Here is a 23209-nt window from a genome sequence, read left to right as displayed (position 1 = left end):
AGTCCCAGTTAACTTATTTCCTATTTAGCATGGCTGAATCTAACAAATTTATTTGCAATCATTATTACCCAATGCCTCTTACATTTTGAATACCATTTGTCATATTTAACATGTTTTGTCCCACCCTCAACTCGTCCAAATCCTATTCATTCTTTTGTTTAATGATAAAAGTATTCACAGCAATAAATGCTATTTGTTCATTAAATATTCAGTAAAATGTCAGCTTCTTGAAGACAGAGGTTTTGTTTTGCCTTCACACTTCCAATACCTACCAAAATGAGTCACTATAGCAGATATTAAATGTTTATAGAACTGAAATGATCTCTTCCAAAAAAATTCCCAGTTTTGGAAAATTCTCAAGAAGCTTATAAAACAGAAATTTAAGACATCTGTAACAATGCAAATGTGACAAAGTTCCATAGGTGCCCTGGTAATAGACTTGTTATTTGTACATGAGGAAAAAAAAGAATGGCATAAAATTAGTAACAATTCCCAATAGTGTAAAAATGCTGTGCACAAAGCACATTGAATCTGATGAGATACTGAGGTGGTCAGCATAAAAATTAGTGGGAGAGGGCAGCTAGATGGCACAATGGATAGAGTACCAGCCCCGAAGTCAGAAGGACCTGAGTTCAAATTTGATCTCAGACACTAACATTTCCTAGCTGTGTGAAACTGGACAAGTCTCAACCCCAATTGCCTCAGAAAAAAAAAAAAAAAAAAAAAAAAAAAAAAAAAAAAATTAGTGGGCAACACTGGTTAGGGATTAAATATAATCCTGTTTGGTTGAGGTAAAATCAATAAGAATCCTATGAAAACCAGGATAGAATTATTTAAATTCTGCTTTTATTTTTCAATGAGAATAGTTCTTGGTAGCCCAAACTTATAAGATATCATAAGAACAAGAACCACCATGTGTCACAATTACTTTATTCCCTTACTGTGCCAACCTATCTTTTATGTACAGTAAGTGCTTAATTTCAAGTGCTTTGACTTTTCTTCCTCTTGAAGAAAGTCTTATGAATACATTTTCCCTTTTAATTATATTCATTGTAAAAGTAGAAAACATTATGTTTTATTTCCCTAATCTTAACTATTTCAGATCATCAGATCTTTAAATGATCATTTTCTAAACATACAATTTTAGATCTTAAAAGGACTCCAAAAACCTTAATCAATGTTGTCATTTTACAGAATGTAATGGAATATTTTGCACTAAGTGGTAGATTCAGAGAAAATACATTTGTATGCGTTGATAGCAGAGTGAAATGAATCAAGGAGAGGAAGAACTCCAAGCATGGAGAAAATTAGTAGAAATGTCTGGAGTAAGGGAGATGATTGTCTATCCAGTGTCACTCAAAGAGAAAGTACATCGAAAGAAATAAAACATAAGAAAACTGGAAAGGATGAAGAGACCAGGTTATAAAGGATTTTGAATGCCATTTTATATCTGAACTCAGAGGCAACAGCAATTACTGTAATTTTTTGAAAAATCAGACCTGTGTTCTAGGAAGATCAAGTTGACAATAGCTAAGTTAAGAATCTTTCAGAGTGAGGACAGATATTTTAAACAGGAAGATTAATTAGCAGACTATTGCTGTACTGCTGGTGTTAAGGTGTTGGAAGGCCAACATCAGTATGATGCAGTGTCTGAGAAAAAAATGAACATATATATATATATATATATATATATATATATATATATATATATATATATATAAAAACACATACAAGATGTTACAAATGTAAAATTGACAACTTGACAGTGGATTGAATATGGGGGAAAGGAAAGGGAGTGAAAGTCAAAGTTGCAAAAAATCTGGGTGATTAGCAGGGTAGTGATATGCACATCATATATCCTGAAACCCATTGTTTCTGATACCATACATACACCCCCAAGGAAATCAAAGTTCAATGATATAGTTGAAAAGTATTCACAACTACTTTCTTTGTAATAGCCAAGAACACCAAGTAAAAGCCCACCAACTGGGGAATGGCTGAAGAAACAATAATATATGAAATAATACTATCATGCAGTAATAAATAGAGAGAATTAAAAGAAGCATGGGAAAATACTAATCAGTAGATAAGAGTATAATAAGCAGAATCAAGAAAATATACAAGATGATACAATAATATACAAGATGATAATAATGTAAACAAAAAGATTAAAACAAAATTCAACCTCGAATAACTAAAAAATGAAGAAAGGTCTTACATAACTGACACTAAAGTATGCCTTCCTTTTCCTCCCCTCAATATCCCACATGGATACAGCGAAAGAGGAAGGGGATTACTTGAACAATGTAATATATACCCTGATAACATGGTCTCTATCATATACTTGACTTTGATTGTTTTTATTTGTTGCAAAATGGATGAGAGGGATAAAAATGATTGCTAAAAAATAAAGATAGCATCAATATAATTTCTCTTATTTTCTTAAAAAATAAGATGAGCCATATTTATGGAGGATGTTCAATGTAGATTACTCAATTCAAAACAAAGTAAATAGTATCATAATAGAAACAAGTGTCTGTATATTTTTTAAAAAAGGATATTTTATAATTTTTAACATTCCAAGAAAGTGTTCCTCAAATAGAACCATTTTTACTACATATTTGATAATTTCATTAACTGGACAGTTACTAATGTTCACAGCTGAAAATTCATTTCTCTGTACCTTACACATCCAAGTTATAAAGCATATACAATAAAGGAAAAGTCTGGTTTGAAAAAGAATGGAATGATGGCTTACGATGGGAGATCTTTGGCAGCTCTCAGACCCCAGCCTTTCTTTTCAGTTAATATCACTTCCACATCTGCATGCTGTTTTCTCTGGAATCGTCTATTTGAACAATAGTCTCCATTTGGACACCGAGAAGAACTGAAATTAGATGGTAGTAAAGATAACTGTGAGGAACTAACTTAAAATGATCAGTTTGAATTATCATTCATATATAATCCCATGTAGCAGTTTACATTCACAGAGAAGTTTATATATTCTTTCACAATAACTTTGTGTAGTAAAGGATTATCTCCACAAAATAAATAAGGAAACTAGGCATCAGAAAGTATAAATGAACTAACTGTGGCCACACTTTTAAATTTCTGAACCTACAGATAAGAGTTTTGATTGTCAGTTTTGATTATTGTCGTTTTAATGATTTTTCCATTAAAAGTGATATTGATCATACACAATGTTCTCTAGAATGAATCTCTAAAGATAACACTAGTTTCCTATCTCATAACAAGTACACACAGGCTTTCCTGCAAAAGTCGACTCAATAGGAAATATTTATTACCCTGTACAATTTATTATTTTCCATAATCCCCATCAAACTCGTTACCCGTTAATTTAGGACACTTGATATATTCGAACGCCAGATCAATATCTGAGAAAAGGTCTAGCTTTATGAACACAGGCCTGCCAATTAAGAAAAATTGTTTGAGAGTAGATACAAACTAATGACAAGCTTTTTTTTTCTTCTTCTTCTGGTCAGTAAACCAAAAGGAAGGACCCAAATTAAAACAAATATCAAGCACCAATATGGTTCCTAAAGAAAGACGACAAAAATAAATAAATGAATGAACGAATGAATTGAAGATCTAGTTACTATTCTCAAGTAATTTACCCTCAACATAGGAAGGAAAAAAAAAGGAAATATTGAATAATAAGATGAAAATACCATTTCAAGACTACAGAAAAGATGTTACAAAAACAGCTATTTAAAATAGTATGGAGAATAGAGCTCATTTCAGGCTGAGGTAAATGAGAAAAAAGGTTTCACTGAAAAAAAACTTTTGAGCTCGATTCTTAGGATGCAGAATAATTAGGCGTAAAATTGGAAAAACAGAATGGGTATAGAAGGCCTTGGCAATCAGGATAAAGAATTTAAAAGTTATATTCTTTTACTAAAAATGTTTTTAAAGAAAGGAAATAAAAAGACCAAAAGAAACTAGATAAATTCATCTGGTAGAAAAGGCTTAGCAAAGGGAGGGACCAGAGGCAAGAAGATCTATTCTAATTATTTTCTTTTCTCTTGTCTTTATGAAGAATTCTTCAATTCTTTTGGAAAAATGAAAACCAGAATAACACTCCTACTTCTCCAACTCATTTTGAATTATGTAAGGATTAACATGGAAATTGGCAAACCTGAATACTACACTTTGAAATTAATCAAAAGGATACAGTATTTTTAAAAATGAAAAGATGGCTTCTTCCCCCTTTTTTCCTGTAAAGGTTAACAGGTTACAAAATACAAAGAAAACTGATTTTGGAGCCTGAAAACTTGAAGTCAAGTCCCAAGCTATGATACTTACCAGGTCTACAACCCTGGACAAGTCACCCCATTTCCCTGAGCATTTGTTTCCTTCTCTGTAAATTGGGGATAACTACTCTAACACTGTGCTGTTATAGTTACCATTCTATCATGAGAAGACAATTGAGACAATCTTTCTCACATGCTTACATCTTCAGAAAATGTAACAAATTACTTTTAGAGAGTGCTATAGTTAAAACAGTTCTGGATATAGAGAGGACCTAGGTTTAGTTCAAACATCAGTTGTGACCCTGAATAATTCAGAATCTAAAACTATTTCCTTATCTACAAAATATATTCATATTACCTTCCCCAACACAGATTTTGTGATTAAAGCGACTTTTAATCTTACAACACTATGTAAATATATAAGATCAAATATACACACTTATCAATTGCCAGAACAATTACATCTTGAAAGATGTGTTAAAAATACTACTCCTCTCCCCCAATAAATGAATACATCTGATAGGGATCAATTAATTTCCATTTGATGTACAGAAGTAATATTTAATGGCAGGTTAAGTATTCACCATTCATGTTTTCAGAATAATTGCTGAAGGCATCAAATATTGTATAAAAACTATGAAGAGCCTACATATCAAAGCAAAAGGGACTTTAAACATGCATAATGAAATGGATATGAAGGATGGTAAAGAAAAAGCTGACACGTTAAAGTAACGATAAAGTATTAGTAAACATGGCAATTTCCAAAATCACATCTGAATACAAGTCTGGAATCCATAGGTTAAGAAAAGAATAAGAAGCCAGACTTATCAATTTTCTTTACCAGTCTCATCTCAATTGAACACACACCATGTGCACAAGAAATGTACCTAACTGTCTATGTTTTAAGGTAACTTTTATTTCACCAGCATTATATAACCTATAAATGTATAAACTGCTATATTATAAACAAATCAGAAAAGACCAAATCTTAAGTGTCTAAAGAGACTATCAATTTTTCTATTGCCATTCTTGAAAATATCAATCTGGCATGGACAGGAATTGGACCAGTAATTTTATTGGTATATAAATCTTTTAGAAAAGGGAACTATTTCTATAAATGAATTCTAGTGTTTTCTCTATTATCCTATATTCTTAATAAGTTGTCTACAGCACTAAAAGTTAAAAAAAACTGGCTAATGTGACTATCACTAGGGAAACATTTATTAAGCACTAAATTCTAGAGTTACAAAAGAAAATATAATCATTAATAAGCCTTGGCAAACATAATCTAACTCTTATCCCAAAGAAGCTCGCTGATAAATATCTAAACAACATGTTCTCAAACTTTTTGCCAATTCTGTCATAAAATGGAAATGTGTAGTTTAATTTTTCCCTTTTCCCAGGGCTGCCAATTCCTACCTCAAGGTTACTCAACTTCTGTAGGCCTCAGATTTTCATATTTATGAATCATTTTAATATAATACTTCTAAGATCCCCTTAATCATCCAACAACAATGTTAAACAATTAAAACTACTTCAGAATACCCAAAAGAGATAGCAAATGGCAAAAACAAACCCATTAAGATATTTGCTCTGTTCCAAGAAGGATCATCTGTAATTCCAAAAAGCCATCTACAGCAAGAGAACTTTTTTTATGGTCCTATTAGAAAGAATGACAGTCTCTACAATCAACTGTACTGATGACAGTGATCTGACAGAGCAGACAAAATATTAGAAGTACAGGTACACAGAATGTAATATAATGACTGAAAAAAAAACACTATTACGAAAATAAAATTATATTTACCATTCTATCATGAGGAGACGATTGAGACAATCTTCCCCACATGCTATTTCTCCTTGAGCTCTATCATCTTTAGAAACAGGTGTACACTCACATTGCATTCGCTTGATATCCCGATGGGATTTATTCTTCTTTCTAATAAGTAAAATTTTAAAAAATGGGTTAACTAAGAACAAATGAAATACCTGATATTTCTAAGTCAAATAGCCTTAAATAGATTTACTGTATATTTTTTGTTTTCTAAATGAGATAAAATCTCTAGTAATAATAAGAATTCAAAACAATATAACAAGTCAAAAGACTTGACAAGTAATGTTATGGGTTAATTCAAAACTCTTGGAACCCAGAGCTTGATCCCTTCCTCCAAGTCTGTTAGGATTTCATTCTTGAATAACTCAAATTACTGAAGAGACTCAGGATAAGCTCAGGAGGAAATAAAGGCTGGAGATGCACAACAGTGACTCAGCAGGCTAATTAAAGATCAGCTAATTCAAGTTTCAGATTCAGTTGTCTTGAAGGACAAACAGTAGATACATGGGCAGGAGGAAAGAGGTGAAGTCATAAAATAAGGCAGGAAAAACAGATTATGCAGTTAAGTGTTTATTGACCCTTTATTGGATGCCTAGGGATCCCTTCTTGCACTCCTTCAAAACTACTCCTCACTGGTGTCTAATAAAATAGAATGAAGATAAATAAAGCTAACAGTTCTGTAGTTTTCATACAACTATGTTGGGCTGTTCTGAGTGCAAAAATAATCCATAGAAAAATTCAAGAAAAGAAAGCAAATATATATTCAACTAAAAGCGCGATTACCTACCTCTTACTTTAACTCTATCAGGATTCTTAGTAAGAAATATTGAGAAAGGATTCTTGAGAATGAGCTAAATGACTTCCAGTAGTATGATCCTTGCTCTTATCTTAACCATGATGTTTGATGATCATTAGATTTTCAGTACTAAGAAATGAACAAAATTATCTCCACATAAAGGGACAGAATAATACTCCCTTTAATTGACAAACAGGAGAAAAGAGCCTCATTTTAATCCTTTAAATTTTAAACGGTCTTTTTTCTTTTTATATGCAATTGTTCGTATCTTTGTAAAGCATTTAAATAGCGTGGCAAATGTCCAAACTTTCAAAAATAATAGTCAAAAATGACTGGCTTGTGCCAATTAAATATATCCTTTACTAATCTAAGGTGGATTATTTATGGAGCTATTTCTCAGTATACTAAAAATATGAAGTTGTGCACTTGGGTCCAAAGAAATCAACTGTGCAAGTAACAAGACAGTGAAATACGGTTAGCAGTTTATATGAAAAGGTTTGGGGAGCTCAAAATGAGTCATTACAACTTTACAACAAAACAAACTCATGAGATTTTAGGCTGAGTTCAGAGTAGAATACTGTATTCAGAGTAAAGGAAGTGATATTACTATGAAAAAATCATGTTCAGGTTTAGAAAAACAATGTAGAGGGTACAAACATTACCATATCTAAGTAAAGTCAACCAAGCTAAACCTGAAGGGATGTTTAGCATGATAAAAAGGCTGTTGAAAAATGACAGGACTGGCAAAGTTTATTTAGAAAGCTATCTTGTAAAAGTGGTATTATACTTGTTTGGTCCCAGGTGATCCGCCGTATATCAAATATAAAGATGCTAATTTAAATTCAATCTAAGGTAAAAATATTCAATCTGAACAAAAAGAGAGTAGGTTACCTCTGGAGATGAGGTTGAAGGCCTTCAATTGAAGAATACGTAATTATTTGTCCAGATTACCATGGTTAGGATTTAAGAATTGTCAAGGGGTTGAACTACATCTCTGGGGCTTCTTTCAACATTATGTTACCAAGTCATTTGCATAGTGGTACTCACTAAAAATTTCAATCAAATCTATTATTATTTGGCAACAATATGTGGATGTTACTCATATTAAATATATTATGTTTGATAACAGAAGTAGTAAAAGCTCCTCAGTTTCAACTGAGTGATACATAGTTATTTAAAAATAAGGATAACACAAATTTAGGTCAAATTTTTAAAAAGGCATCTAGATCAGAAGAAGCAGTTTTTCTACTCTACTTTGTAATGGTTAGAAATTTGGTCTTCTATTTCAGGTGCAGTGCCATATTTTAAAAGAGTACAAAATGAAATATTATCCAAAGGACAGTAACCAATGTGAAGGGTCTGTCTGGAAACCATGAAGAATTGAAGAAATTCTAGTTAAGTTTAGGCTGTAAAAGAGAATACTTAGGAAGACAAGTTCTGAATATCTTAAAGACTTTTACCATATAAGGGAGCAGATTAATTTCATTATTCCAAAGGGCAAAATTGGGGGGGGGGGCAGATTTTGACTAACCTAAGAACTTGTTCATGAAAAAACTACCCAAATGAAGGACAGGCTGCCCTAAGAGAAAGAGTTCACTTTTACTAGGGGAATTTAAGCAGAAAGTGAATGGCGTCTTAGATGCTGTAAAACAGATTTTTCACCAAGTGAGAGAGTTCAACTAAATAAATCTCTAAGGTATCTTATAATTCTTAAGATTTCACAACTGATTTTAGAGCTCCAAAAGCAAGCCACTGGCCCAATAAGGATGCTCAAATTACATTAACACTTATTCTTCCATCTGATAATTTCAATATATACATATATATCTAGCTTTCCAAAAAGGGATAAAAAGCCCAAATCTCAATTGCCATTCTATGTATTATTTTTGACTCAAAAAATTATGTACCTTTGTGAGGCTATTAATTCTATCATGTAACTAGCACTGAATAATCTAGATTTGAACCTTAAATTCTAAAGGTAATTAATGTATAGGACAATAATTAAAATAGAAGGTTCTTTTTATGTCATAAAAAATAAGTTAAAGGAACCTAATGAAACATTTAAAACTGAGAGGTAGCCATATTAGGAATTTTTAATAGAAGTGTTTTCATATTCTTATTAATTTGGATAATTATATAGACACCCTATGATTGAGTTACTTGTTACTGTGGATTTGTGAGACAATAATATGTTTTGCATTTATATATATAGATACATAATATCTATATATATAAATACATGTAAAAATATATAAAATTTGACTTCTCAAATTCAGAAAGAACAATAGAAAATTATAAAAGTTTCTACTTTAAAAAAAAAAAGTACTGTGAAGAATAATTTCCAAGAATTAAGTATATCATTCAGGAGTTCAACAGAAGAATCTTAAGAAAAAAAAATTTGAACTTATAAAGTAAGAAAAAAAAAGTAACAGATAAAAAACAAAAATGACCATATTCTTTCACAAAGTAGTATACACAAATTTTTTTAATTACAAAACACCCTACTTTACAAATCAAAACAGGGACAATTAATTTTTATGACCCAAAATGAAAAATAAGGGTCAATTAAACCTCTAATTTGTCAACTTTAAAAACTAAATTCCCAAATTTTGAGATGCAAAAATTAGACAAACTGTTATTGAGTACCTGCTGTGTCACTTACCTTTCTGTTAAGTACACATTTTCTTCAATAAGGTCAAAATAACAAGGCATTTTCCCCTGCCTGGCACATTCCTTCCAACGCTGTGGGTCCCTGAAGTCATCCATAACACACAGTGGACCAACCAATGCTGAACCTGAGGGTAATGTTTCCAACTGCTCTACCTCCATTCTCACTTTTTTCCTGTCCTGCATATCAGAATCACTTTCCGAGTCACTTTCTAATTCCTGCCGTCTTTTCTTTGGAGGCCCTCGATCTTTCACATCACCTTTTTCAAGGTTCTTTGGAGGGACTTTCTTTTCATTTACAATTGAAAGGTCTTTAATGGAATTGCTACTTATTTCATGTGCTTGCACAGAGCCTTTCTCTTTATGAAGATGTGCAAGAAATTTACCAGATTGATTGGAAAAATGATGTCTGCGAGGATCATCCCAATTTTCCTCATCTTCTTCATGGTCATTTGTTAAGGAATCTGGTACATGTCCCTGTGCTCTATCATACATCATCCCAGAAGGCCTATTGGCCAATCTTGGATCCCAATAGCCATTGCCTTGCCAGTAATTATGTGTGCCACGGTATTGTTCTGTACTTTGTTGGTAGTTGTATCCAGTATATATTCCATAGCTGCTATCAGGCTGCTGGTAAGTGGTACTGGGTTTTTCTGGTTGGGAGAAGTCCCAACCCAGATTACCAAGGTCTTCTGCTGAATGGAAACCATCTACTCTGGAGAAGTCCCCTGAGGAAGAAAAATTATCTGAATCTGCTTTTCCTAGTCTACTGTCAGGCCTATTAGGGAAATTATTCTGTTGCCGAGATTTTGTGAGGACACCTTCAAAACCATCAGAAGAATAAGCTGGTAGCTCTTCTTGCTGCCTCAGGATGGGTTTAGTTATAATCAAGGACTCTTTAATTACAGTTCTTTCTTCTAGACTTTTCAGACCAATTCTATCAGATGCAACATCTGCTTGACTTGTACTATCAACCCCATCACTCTGAGGCTGAGCACCTTCTAGCTCAAGGTCCTCCATGTGTTTTCTGCTTGGCTCCATATAAGGAAGATCTGAACTTTTATCTGTTCCCTTGCTAAGAGAGAACTTCTCGGTCTGAGAACAATTTTTGTTCATCATTCCCTCAAATCTTTCTTCATAAGGTTTACTTGATTCTGGTCTGTCATCTTCCCAATGGTCAGAATAGTGCCTATTAACTTGGCTGCTCTGAGATGAACAAGGACTGGTTTCTTCCATGGGCAAAGTAGAATTCTTTGGCACAACAACAACAGATTGGAGACGGTTCCTTGGAATACTGCTGTCATCAGAATCTGTATCCTCTGTATCACTTTCATCACTTGTGCTCTGTGAAGAATCAGAATAATCTTCATGGATGGGAGAAACAAACTCTGATGTATTACCACTGCTATCACATTTAGAGCCACGAGCAATACTACTTCCTCCTTCTTCTACAGTTCTACTTATTTCACAAGATGAAAACAAAGGCTCAGAAACACCAGAAATAAACATTTTTCTACTTCCTTCCTGTTTGTTAAACAGCCCTTCTGTGGAAGCAGCTCTCTCTCGTCCACTGGGAAGCATGACATCTGCTTCTTCTTCTACGTCCTCTGCTTGCAAAGACTCCATAGACTGTCCACTATTATGTCTATTCTTCCAGGGTACAATTCTTTTTCCTGTTTCAGGATTTATTTGCTGTTCATCCAATTCTATTATTTCTATTCCTGCGTGTTTGAGAAATTCTGTGCTTTGGTTTTGTAGAACAGTATCCAAACCAAGAGACAAGTTCTCCTCAGTGTGTTGTTTAACAGGTGTATTGTCTACTTTGATTCCTAATGTAGGACTACACACTGAAGCAACACTTGAACTTTCTACAGGTGAATTTGAATCACAAGGGTTAACAGATAATGACTTTACCCTAACATTTTGCTCAGATTCTTCAGTTATGGACTGTACTGAATGAAGAGTCTTGTAGTTTTTATTGTCATATATTACAGACTGTACCTCTGAATCTTGGTTCATAAGACTGTTTGGGACAACCTTTATAACTGCAGGCTCAATATTTTCAGTTTCAAGTTGATACAAACAAGGGCTATTGTCACCTAAATCATTACAAGAACCCAAATCTTTGGTTTTACAGTAAGAAACTCTCAAATCATCTGACTCTTTAACTGTTTTAGAAAAATCTACATTTTTAACTGGAAATGAACCAAATTTATCTTGTGAAGGAACTGAAGGATCCATTTCTTTAAGTGAGCTGTTTAACTCACTGTGATATACAGAAGAATCATCCAAATTCTTTTCTTTAGACCTGTTTACATTTTGAAATCCATTTGATGGTAATACACATGATTTATTAGTTTTTATCAAAGGAGATACCTCTGATCTATTTATACTATCATCTGAAGACGTAAAAATATCCTCAGTTTTAGAGACACAGAAAGTGGCTAAATCAGATCCCTCCCCAGGAGATCCATTTATATCTAATTCCATGGGACAATAAGTTCTTAATTGATTATGTTTTCCTTTAGGTAAAGTGTCTGATTCCTTAATACTATCATGGCTATCATTTCCCATAAATTCAGACTTAAAAATAGGAGATTCACCTAACTTTTTAAAAGTAGGTGAATCATTTAATCGATTTGTTGAAGATGGACATAAAGTTTTATCTCTTTCAGGAATTTTTACAACCGTTTTTAATTCATTAGATTTTGAACAAGTCTGTAAATTTAAAGAGTGAGACTGATGCTTAATTTCCTCAGTTGATTCTGTACAACAGAAAGAACTTTTAATTTTATCAGGCTTTTGTGTACTCTTCCATGGGACAGATTTATTACGGGAAGCATTACTATCATGTTTAGAGTAAGATGCACCTCTCCGACATCCCATTTCATTAGGAGGAGAGCAACATCTTTTCATTAATTCATTTTCTGAAGTCCTTTTTGATTCTCTTTCTGGTTTTGAGGAATACTTTCCTCTTTTCTCTGTATCCATGTGGAAGGATTCAATTTTGCTGTCCCGATCAGATTTAGAGTAAGATGTCCTTGAGTCTCTGTAAAATGAAGAATGGGAAGATGTACGTCTTGAGTCACTAGACCTAGAATATATCTTCTTATATTCCTCTTCTGAATCAGAGCTCTCTCTCATCCTATTATCTACATAAGAACGAGAATATCGTGGCCTCTCTCTATAAGGGGAGCTCCTATGGTATCTTCTTTCAGACTCATAGTAATGTGAACGCTCTGATCGAGAATAGGAAGAACTAGTTCTAGATCCTCTGTCAGATCTAGAGCGAGACCTGCTCCGCCTTCTCTCTCTCTCAGATCTAGAACGGGAAGACATATAACGAGAATCTCGATCTAGTTTTGAGTAACTAAAATGCTTATCATCTCTCTCAGTTTTGGATCTTGAAGGTTTTCCTAAATCTTCACCTTTTAAGGTAGTTAAGCTTTTTTTTGAATCTCTTTCCTTTTCCATACTTGCTGAATTCTTAAAATCATGTGACCGTTGACTTGAGGAAGTCTGTACAGAATCTTCATCTGATTCTGAACCAAGAAACATGCCTTCAGATTGTGAGAATTTCTTCTTAGAACCTGCTTTTTTAGAACACAGAGAACTCTTTGAACTATCTGGAGTTTCCTCTTCCTTCCCAATATGGGAGTCTTCTTTTTGTGGAGATATATCTGCTTTCTCAGACACATTCTGAGATATTATATCTAATAGTTCAGAAGAACATGTATCTTGCTTAGTGTCCAATTCTAAAGATTCTGGTATTACTATAGTTAAAGACTCTTTTGAGGCTTTAATTGCTACATCTATTGGTAGGGATTGTAATGATGTCCCCACTGGTACTGATGTTGGTATTTGTGGCAAGGCTGTTGTTACTGATATTGGTGCTGGTGGTGACGGTGTTCTAACTTGTAGGGCTGAGGGCGGTGGAGGGGGTGACTGTGGTGGTGACTCTGCCACTACTGATTCTGTTACTACTGGTGATGGTATTATGGAAAGAGGTGGTGATGCTGCTACTGGTGTGACAGCATTTAATAGTGGCTTAGATGTAACATGAAGCAAATGTTTCTTAAAATGGATTTTGCCCAATTCCACCTTTGGTTTTGGTGGGGAAGATTCTTCTGTAACAGTTGAAGTATCTGCAGGGTCCATTTTAATTTTGGGAACAAAATCTGCTTGAAGGGGAACAGCTGGGGAATTTGGAGTGTCATTTTGCTTATCATTTCCAAGTGCTGTTAGAAACCTGTTTTGCAAAGTTTTCTTTGTAAGGCTGAAGCTGAATGAAACCTTCTGTCGCCCTTGCTCCTCCAGGTTCACCTTTGTCTTGGTGCCTTTAGGCAGAAATCGACTAGATGCAACACCCTTGAACATTGGACCTTTGATGAAACCCATTTTCTGCACATTTTCAATCTTTCCCTGTATTGAACAAAAACAAGTAGTCATTACTACAATAGTTCCTCTAAACTGGGCTGCGTGGTGTGAATTTTCAACGGACGGTGAAAATAAATTCAAAAGCCTTCTATCATCTGAGAAAATGACTTTCTTACTTGCTATGGGAATTGTGATATAATATGAATAAATCTTTTTTACATCATACAATCATTATTATAAGATCCTGGAAAACTACTACTTAGGATTCTGGATAGTTGAATAAAAGAGAACATGAGCAAATAGGTAGAACTGATGAGGGCTCCCTCTAGTGAGGAAATCTGAGAAAAGTTCAATAATGAGTGAGCTTAGATATGGGAAAGATGAAGGTGGCTTGGCCACAAGTTCTGAGAGGGAATTCTAGGGGATGACAGACAGTGCTACAGACAACAGAAGTTAGCATAAATGAAGATTAGTTAAGCTTCTGTTTCCCTTAGAAAATCTGAAAAGGGTGGCATGCTTTCTCAGAAACACCAGGGTAGAAGGAGAAGCAGAAACCCATATACCATTGCACAGTAAACACTAGAAAAACTAAGCAGGAGAACAGATCACAGGATCATAGGTTCAGAGACTGAAAGGATTTTAGATGTTATCTAGTTCAACCCCTTCATTTTACAGATAAGGAAACCAAGACTCAAAGAGTTATATGACTTGCCCAAGGTTGCACAGGTAGTACATAGCAGAAACAGGATTCAAACCCAAGGGTACAGGTAGGCCAAGTCCTGAGACATACACAGAGAAGAAAGGGGTAGCAAGCTATGGAGCCATCCCAGATCAAAGTAACTCCAAGAAACCTGATCAACAGGAGGCTTGCTGCATCTCCCAAACAAACCTCTATTTATTTTAACCTTGAAATTCGTCGGAGAATATGAGCCAAAATGATGGCATTTCAAAAGTTTTATCACAAATATTCCTCAGGATCTACTTTATCGAAAAAAGCAAAAAGTTGTATTAAGTAAATTAAAAGCCCTTTTGGATTGTGATTAATACAATTAACATAAAACTATCCAGACCAAAAGCTAATAATATCAGAAATCAGAAAAGGGCTACTCTCCTCAAACCAACCATACATTTTATTGGCCCTTAAGAGATAATCTAATACAATACCTTCATTTTATAGGGAGAGAAAAACAAGTCCAAGAAGATTCAAATTTTTTCCCTGAGTGTCTGCCATAGCTGGTGCTGCAGCCACAACTACAACCTAGGCTTCCTACGGGACTTGCATCAAGTGCTCTTCCTATTATCATTATTACATATCCATTTTTATGTACATAAATGTAGATATGACAATCTTTAAGACTGCTCCAAATTGTACTAACTAGGAATGCAACTCTTGAAAGAAAACATGTGGGGAGAGGCTCTAGAATGATTTTGGTGGTGCATAATACCTTTTTGTGCTTTTTAACAATCCTAGTCCCTTCCTTAAGATTTAATGTTTTTCCCTTTTTTCTAGTTAATACTTACATTTGCCTTACCACAAATAAATCTATAAAGACAAAAAGACCTAGACAGCTTCTGACATTGCTTTTTATAAATAGGAATATCAATGGCGTTTGTATATCAGATTAATTTCTTAAAACACAAAAATGAACACAAATCTTTTATGAAGTGTGAGAAATAGGGGATGAGGAAGTAATTCAGGTTAAGATACCATAATTCTTAGAAAATTGTAAATAAAATGTACTTTAACTTGAGAATGGGACATATAACAAAATTCAGTTTGACAAGAAGTCAATTTATCACCAAATTCATTTTAGTAAATTTACCAATGCAAAGAATTCTGAAATCAGTTTAAGTTTTTGTTAAAAAACAAAAAAGACCAGAATCCCTGAAACCTAATAATTACTAAAGGTTGAGTTAAACTAGGCAAAATTATCCTTAATGTATGTTAAGTCCAAGAAATTCCTTATGAAATTTGCAGCTTATGTCTAAATCTAAAATACAAGCCATTCCACAATTTTTAAAAAAAGATTCAACTGTACTCACCTCATTTTCTTCTTCTCTATTGTAATCCAGCCAAGAACACATATGTAAAAGAAAACAGAAAAAAAAAATTGTAAATATTACAGAATTTTTTGAAATGGAAGAAGGCAATGCTTAAGAGTTGTTTTTCCCTGAACCCCAAAATATAAATCTCTTAAAACTGTAATAAAGATGATTTTAAAACGTGCAATCTGAATAAAGCATAAGGATTTAAACTCTAATATTTGTAGTGTTTCAGTGAAACTTTGATGCTACAACAATGGTAGAGGGGATTATATTCTACATAATTAAACACATAAAGACTATCATCTTATTTGGCCTATCACTGAATATAAATACCAGCCACTAAACCAAATGAAAATGTCTTTTTTCAGCCTACAACAACTGCATTGGTGGGTATCATGTTATTTTTTATGATACAATGCTATATCAACCACAAATCTTCATTTAAGTATCAACACATTTTAGTATTAACAATTTTATTCATTCATTAACTAATTAAGGAGACAAATTTAGTATATAGTTCCTGCCCTCCAAGAGCTTACAATATATGCTAGGAAAATTGGAAAATTATTGGAAGAAATTTGGCATAGATCAACATCTCACTCTATATACACTATGACAAAGTCAAAATGGATAAATGATTTAGACATAAAGATGATATAAGGAGATTAGAGGAGCATGGAAAAATGTATGCTAGATCTATGGATAAGCAAGTTTATGATCAAACAACAGATAGGAGATTACAAGTAAAATGGATAATTTGATTAATGCAATTAAGGTTTTGTACAAATAAAATTTATGTGACCAAAATTAGAAAGAAAATCTACAAAAAATTTATCTGGTAAAGGTCTCATTTTTCAAATATATATGAACCTCAGCCAAAATTATAAAAAAAACCCAAGAACTATTATTCAACTAATAAATTGCAAACATATATGAACAGGCAGTTTTCAGAGAAGTAGCAAGACAATCAACAGTCACATGGAAAAATTGCTCCAAATCCCTACTGATTAAAGAAATGCAAATCAAAATCCAAGATGACACCTCATAACTATCAAATTGACTAAAGTAACAGAAAAGGAAAATATCAGATGCTATAGAAGGAATGTGCAAAAATTGGGACATTAATGGACTGCTGTTGGATTGTAAACTAGTTCAATCATTCTGGAGAACAAATTGGAATTATGCTCTCAAGAGCTATAAAACTACACATATTTTGATCCAGCAATACCATTTGTTGATTAGATGCGCAACTCTTCATGACCCCAATTTGGAGTTTTCTTAGCAAAGACACTAGAGTGGTTTGCCATTTTCTTTGCTAGCTCTTTTTACAAATGAGCAATTTGAGGCTAACAGAGTTAAGTTAGTGTCTACAGTCACATTTGAATTCAAGTCTTCCTGACTTGACTATGGTATATGTGGTATATGACTATGATGGAATACTTTTGTGCTATAATAATGAATGAAATATGTTCAGAAAAGCCTAGTAAGAATATAATCTCAAAGTGAAGTGAGTAGAAATAGAATCCTATATGCCAGTAGTCCTCAAACTTTTAAAATAAGGGGCCAGTTCACTCTCCCTCAGACTGTTGGAGGGCCGGACTATAGTAAAAACAAAAGCTCACAATCTGTCTCCACCCCTCAGCCCATTTGCTATAACCCAGCGGCTTAAACGTCCTCAGCTACATCTGGCCCTCAGGCCTAGTTTGAGAACCCCTGCTGTATACAGTAAAAGCAATATTATAGAAATGATCAATGTGAAAAACTTGGCTACACTGATGAAGACAATGATCTAAAACAATTTCAACGGACTCATAATGAAAAATATTATTATTCATCTCCAGGAAGAAGGGATAAACTTTAAATGTATACTAAAAGGGCAGCTAGTTGGCACAGTGGATAGAGTACCAGCCTTGAATTCAGGAGGACCTGAATTCAAATCTGGTCTCAGACACTTAACATGTCCTAGCTGTGTGACCCTGGGCAAGTCACTTAACCCCAGCTTAAAAAAAAAAAAAAAAAAAAAAAATGTATACTGAAGTACATATTCTTAACTTTTTATTATTTTACTTTGCTTGTGTTTTCTTTTGCAACAGGTCTAATATGAATATGTTTTACATGATATAAGCAGGAAAGAGGAAGATAATTTAGAATTCAGAAGTTTAAAACCTATTTCAAAATTTTTTTTACATGTGATTAGGAAATATAAGAAAAAAATTTTTTTAACAAAAAGCTTACAATTTAGTTATGTAGGCAAGAATTTCCAATTATTCATCTACTTCAAGAAATACAATTCAGGAGTTCTTAACCACTTTTTGGCCTTTTCTTAAGAAGTGCCCCCTTAAGACTAGTACCTATCTTCTGAAATTATTTCCAATTGATCCTGTGTATATATCTTATTTGTACATAGTTATTTGCACACTAGCTCCTCCTTTAAATTGTGAGGCCTTAAGAGAAACAGTTTTTTGTCTATCTTTGATCTCCAGCACATACAAACACTTAATAAATGCTGGTTAATTGGATTAATCTTTTCACAATCTTTTCCCCCCTCCACCTTTGAAGGCCTATGAAATTTATTATTTGAACCACACATATTTTGGCGCTTAACTCGTTCAATATTTGTTGAGCACTGATCAAACTGAACACCTAATTTAAGAAAAACACAAAAGAATAAAAAAGTGCCATCTTCATAGTATTTTAAGTATAATAAAAGTATAATAAAATATAATTTAAGTATAATAAAAAGTATAGTATAGTATACTAAGTATAGTAACAATTAAAAAAAAAGTAAGACAATCTAATACAATGAAGAAAGTTTTAAAGTGAAAATAAGTAGTGGGGGAAAAGGGAAAAATATAAGGAAGGCTTTAGAGAGATCGACAATGGATGTACATTTATTCAATTTATATGTAGCTTTTTGCCTTATCAAATAAACTGAATTTTAAAACAAATTTTGAAGTTAAATAAAATCAATTCAAGAACCTAAAGTGAAACCCATAGTTTCAAAGTTTAGGTAATAAAAAGAGGAAGTAGAAATTCTAATAAGATGACAAATTTGACCTCATTATATATTACTGAAATGTGTTAGGAAAGACAAAAAAATCTATGACTCTGGACCTTAACAAAGAAACAAAATCAATACAGTGGAAGGGACGACAAATGATGAAGCATATTTGGTTGAAAGTCAATGGAAGAAAAAACAGAATTCTTGATCACTGTAGACTACTTTTATCCCCACAAACCACTTGAACATAAAGAAGAAATAGATGACAAGTTGTGGGAAACAGTTTATAGGTCTGGCACAGAGATATAATAATAAAACAGTGGTAGAGACTTCATTTATGCAGACATTTGCTGGAGCTCTTTCTGCCAAAAAAAAAAAAAAAAAAAAAGCACAAGTCAGGTTAAGAGCATTTATTGAGCTCAAACTATCAATCAGGTACTGTGTCAAGTGTTGAGGATATAAATAAAGAAAGGAGTAAAGTCCCTGCCCCCAAGGAGCTTACAGTCTAATGGGAAGAGATAATTGCATATATACAAGATAATTGTAAAGAAGGATTAGAAAAGGCTCCCAGCAGAAAGCAGGATTTTAATTATGACTTGAAGGATGCCAAGAACAGAAGGCAAAGAATAAAAGAGAAAGTATGTCAGGCGTGAGGAACTACTAATGAAAATTTTGAGACTTGGGAGATGTGTAGTATCTTGTATGAGGAACAGCAAGCAGGTTACTCAGTATCTCTGGGTCACGGTATATGTGGAGGTGAATCAAGTCTAAGAAGTCTGAAAAATCAGGAAGGGAAAGGAGCTGTCTTTGTTTTTCTGTGTTTTAATCTGAGCCTATGATCTTACTTTAAAAGCTGCCTTTCCCAATGAAGTACCTACTGTAACTGTTAAAGTAATTGCTATATGGACTTATACTAACATAGATGGATGGATAGGGTTACTGTCACAATGTTATATACTATTAAATAGGTTTACACATACACACATACAGACTCCTTATCCATAAAAAGGGGAAACAATGGAAAAGTGAAACTTCAGTGGTTACAGTGTTTCTAGACAAAGCACAGAAGAGATTATGTCTATGTATTATTCTCTCCAGAATATAATCTTATCAGATAATTGTTGCTGAAGGTAGCCTTGGTCCTCAAACAGTTTTCACATTCTTGACCCAACAAAAAACAAAATTTCCTTCACAAATATTCAACTACAGTGAAATATTGTAATCTATCATCCGGTATATGATATTCTTAGAACAGACACAGCACTTCTCACTTGAGGCATAATTTCAGAGATAAAATAGAAGTTCGTTTCTTAGGGGATAAGGTTTTAAGGAACAAAAAACAGTGACAAGTATCAAAACTACAAATTAAGCTGCCTAAGTACAAAAATGCTTTACTATTCCTTCCTTCTCCCTTACTATTTATTTCACATTTTTGTTCTATATAAAAAAGAGACTATTAATTCTCCTGGAATTTGCATGTACAAATCTGTACATGCAAACTCAATCTAACCTCTCTAGACTTCTGCAATGTAGCTATGCCACCTCCCACTCTCCCATCCCACCCCCACCCCCACCCCCACCCTCAACTTCAGTATCTCCTAGCTCTATCCTTTGAATCCAAAAATATTTATATTTTCGGGCTGTCAAGTTCACAACAACAACAAAAATTTATATACTAAAAAAAAAAAAATTGTATATTTTTCTTGGAAATGGTAGCTTTAAGAGGAAGGATGCCAGAAGAATACTACCAATAAGATAATTTTAAGAATCCCACCTCCCTCTTTCAATTTATAACCAAAGAGACAAAAGCAGGTCAGACAAGACCTAACAACCCTCTAGGTTTTACTAACTGAAAAAATGGGGGCCCACAGAGAAGTGACTCACCCTAGTCACACAGGTAAGTAGCAGAGCAGAGATTGGAGCCCAGATCATCCAACTTCAAATCCAGCACTTTTTCTATTGCACTCGGCTGCCTCTCTTGGATATTACAACTCTGAAGGTGTAAATAAATTTCACAACTTTGTCTTTTGCCAGTTTTAAAATAAATGACAGCATAATGCTAATTTTTCATATACTATATATATATTTAATGAGATAGGATTGAAAAAAAAAAAAATACTCCTTTTGGACCTATCACACTTGGCAGTCTAGAAGCCAAGATCCAAACAGGACCAACAAAAGACTGAGTTTTACCTAAATTGTTACTGATATTTGTTATCATTGCCCTACCCTAGGGCCATAGAACAATGTTCTCCACAGTACATACTTAGTAAATATTTGAATTTATCTGGGTCTTTTGACTTTTATTGAATTCCTGAACTTTCGCCATTATGTAATGCTAATATTGTGTGTATGTAACAGATTGAACACTTAATGTCTTAATAGTCTTTTGTTTTTCATTTCTGTGTCTTTTGATTTTATTTACTTCATATAAGCAATTACTTAGCATCATTTTTTTAAATCATATTTCCATATTTATCTTGTTATGCAAGAAGTCAGATCAAAAGTAGAAATAAACATAAGAAACAAACAAAAAAAAAAATGCAAATACCATGCTTCAATTTATATTTCTCTCTCTGGATGCTACCGGCATTTTCCATCCCATGCACATTAGAAGTGCCTTCACTTCTGAGAAGAGCAAACCCGCTACAGTTAATCATCACTAAATATTGTTGTCAACAGTACAATGTTCTCTTGGTTCTGCTTACTTCACCCAGCATCAATTCATGGAAGCCTCTCCAGGCCTCTCTGAAATCAGTCTGCTCATCATATCTCTTATAGAACAATGATATTCAATTACTTTCATATACTAAAACTTATTTAGCCATTCCCCAATTGGTAGGCATCCTTTCAATTTCCGAAACCTTGCCACTACAAAAAGCTACTACATTTTTGCATATGTGGGTCCTTTCTCCTCTTTTATGATCTCTTTGGGGTACAGACCTAGTAAAGACACTGCTGAATCAGATATGCACAATTTTATAGCCTTTTAGGTATAGTTCCTAATTACTCTCCAGAATGGTTAGATCATTTCACATCTCCACCAACAATGTCCTCACTTTCCCACATTCTTTCCAACATTTATAATTATTTTTTCCTGTCACCTTAACTAATCTGAGAGGTGTGAAGTGGTACCTTAGAGTTATTTTAATTTGTATTTCTCTTAATAGTGATTTAAAGCATTTTTTTCATATGACTAGAAATAGCTTTAATTTCTTTATCTGAAAACTGTCCATTGATATCAATTGGGGAATGAATGTCTTTATAGTCTAAGTTGACAACTCTGTACTAATCCTTGCTTGACATGCAAAGACAGATAGGGGGCCCCTTACAGCCATTTCAAAGCAAGTGGAACTTAGTGAGTGACTTGATTTGACAGGTACCAATGACAAAGCAAAGAGAACTGCTGTCATAATGCTAAAAATCACTATTAAAAATCAATCCAAAAATCAGATATATATCTGACAGAATCTTTGTCTTTTTTTACCTTTTATTCAAAAGCATAAAAGATGAAGTCATTCTATGACCTTAAAAAAATGACAATCATAAAAAGATTATTAATATGATGAAATAGGAACATATAGAACTAGGAAAGCAATACAGAATATAAATGGAAAGAACAAAATAAAACAAAACGCTGAAAAATTATAATGACCAAGTTTGACTTCCAAAAAGATATTAGAAGATATCTCCCATTTTATTTTATTTTTTTACAGAGGTGGGAATACATAACTGAGTAAAGTATCATATGACATCAGTCCTTTAAAATATACTGGATAGTTTTACAGAACTTTATTTTCTTTCTTAAAAATTCTTTATTAAAATAATTAGAAAGGCTGGCAAAAATAAAGATATTAAAGTTATCTAAATTTTAAATAACCTTTTTTTAAAAAATAAGGAATGGTATATATAATACCAAAAGTCTAAATGTTTATTACCAATTTGTGACATGATTTTTCTTTTACTGCCACTCAAAAGGGCAAAAATAGAGACTTCCTCCCATAATTATGTATATATAATTCTGAACACTGGAGGTACCATTTCCCTCTACCTCTCCTTCATATTTATTGTTTTCACTGTTATCCAAAATACAATTATATTTTCAGTATAAAACAATTACATTTTTCCTAAAATATGTGGAAATCTCTGGGTATTAATAATAATAATAATAATAATAATAATAATAATAATAATAATGAAGTACCTAAATGCTCTAT

General features: G+C 33.2%; 1 protein-coding gene across 4 annotated transcripts in view; it reads right to left on the bottom strand.

Moving 5' to 3' along the window:
* SETD2 (SET domain containing 2, histone lysine methyltransferase) overlaps positions 1-23209 on the bottom strand; it is a 130110-nt gene that overhangs the window by 84044 nt on the left and 22857 nt on the right. For 3 of the 4 annotated variants that reach the window (XR_012489244.1, XR_012489247.1, XM_074310238.1), the window contains exons 2-5: positions 15989-16004; positions 9564-13990; positions 6079-6210; positions 2759-2887 (exon numbers count right to left, since the gene is read on the bottom strand). Coding sequence is in view for 2 of the 4 variants with exons in the window: in XM_074310238.1 (XP_074166339.1) it covers positions 2759-2887; positions 6079-6210; positions 9564-13990; positions 15989-16004 (4704 nt within the window). In the remaining 2 variants the exon portion in view is untranslated. Of the gene's footprint in view, positions 1-2758; positions 2888-6078; positions 6211-9563; positions 13991-15988; positions 16005-23209 lie in introns of those variants that run through there. The other variant, XM_074310157.1, reaches the window with a different exon arrangement.

Source organism: Sminthopsis crassicaudata, chromosome 1, assembly GCF_048593235.1.
Source record: "Sminthopsis crassicaudata isolate SCR6 chromosome 1, ASM4859323v1, whole genome shotgun sequence".
NCBI lineage: Eukaryota > Metazoa > Chordata > Mammalia > Dasyuromorphia > Dasyuridae > Sminthopsis > Sminthopsis crassicaudata.
This window is presented reverse-complemented; position numbering and strand designations above follow the sequence as displayed.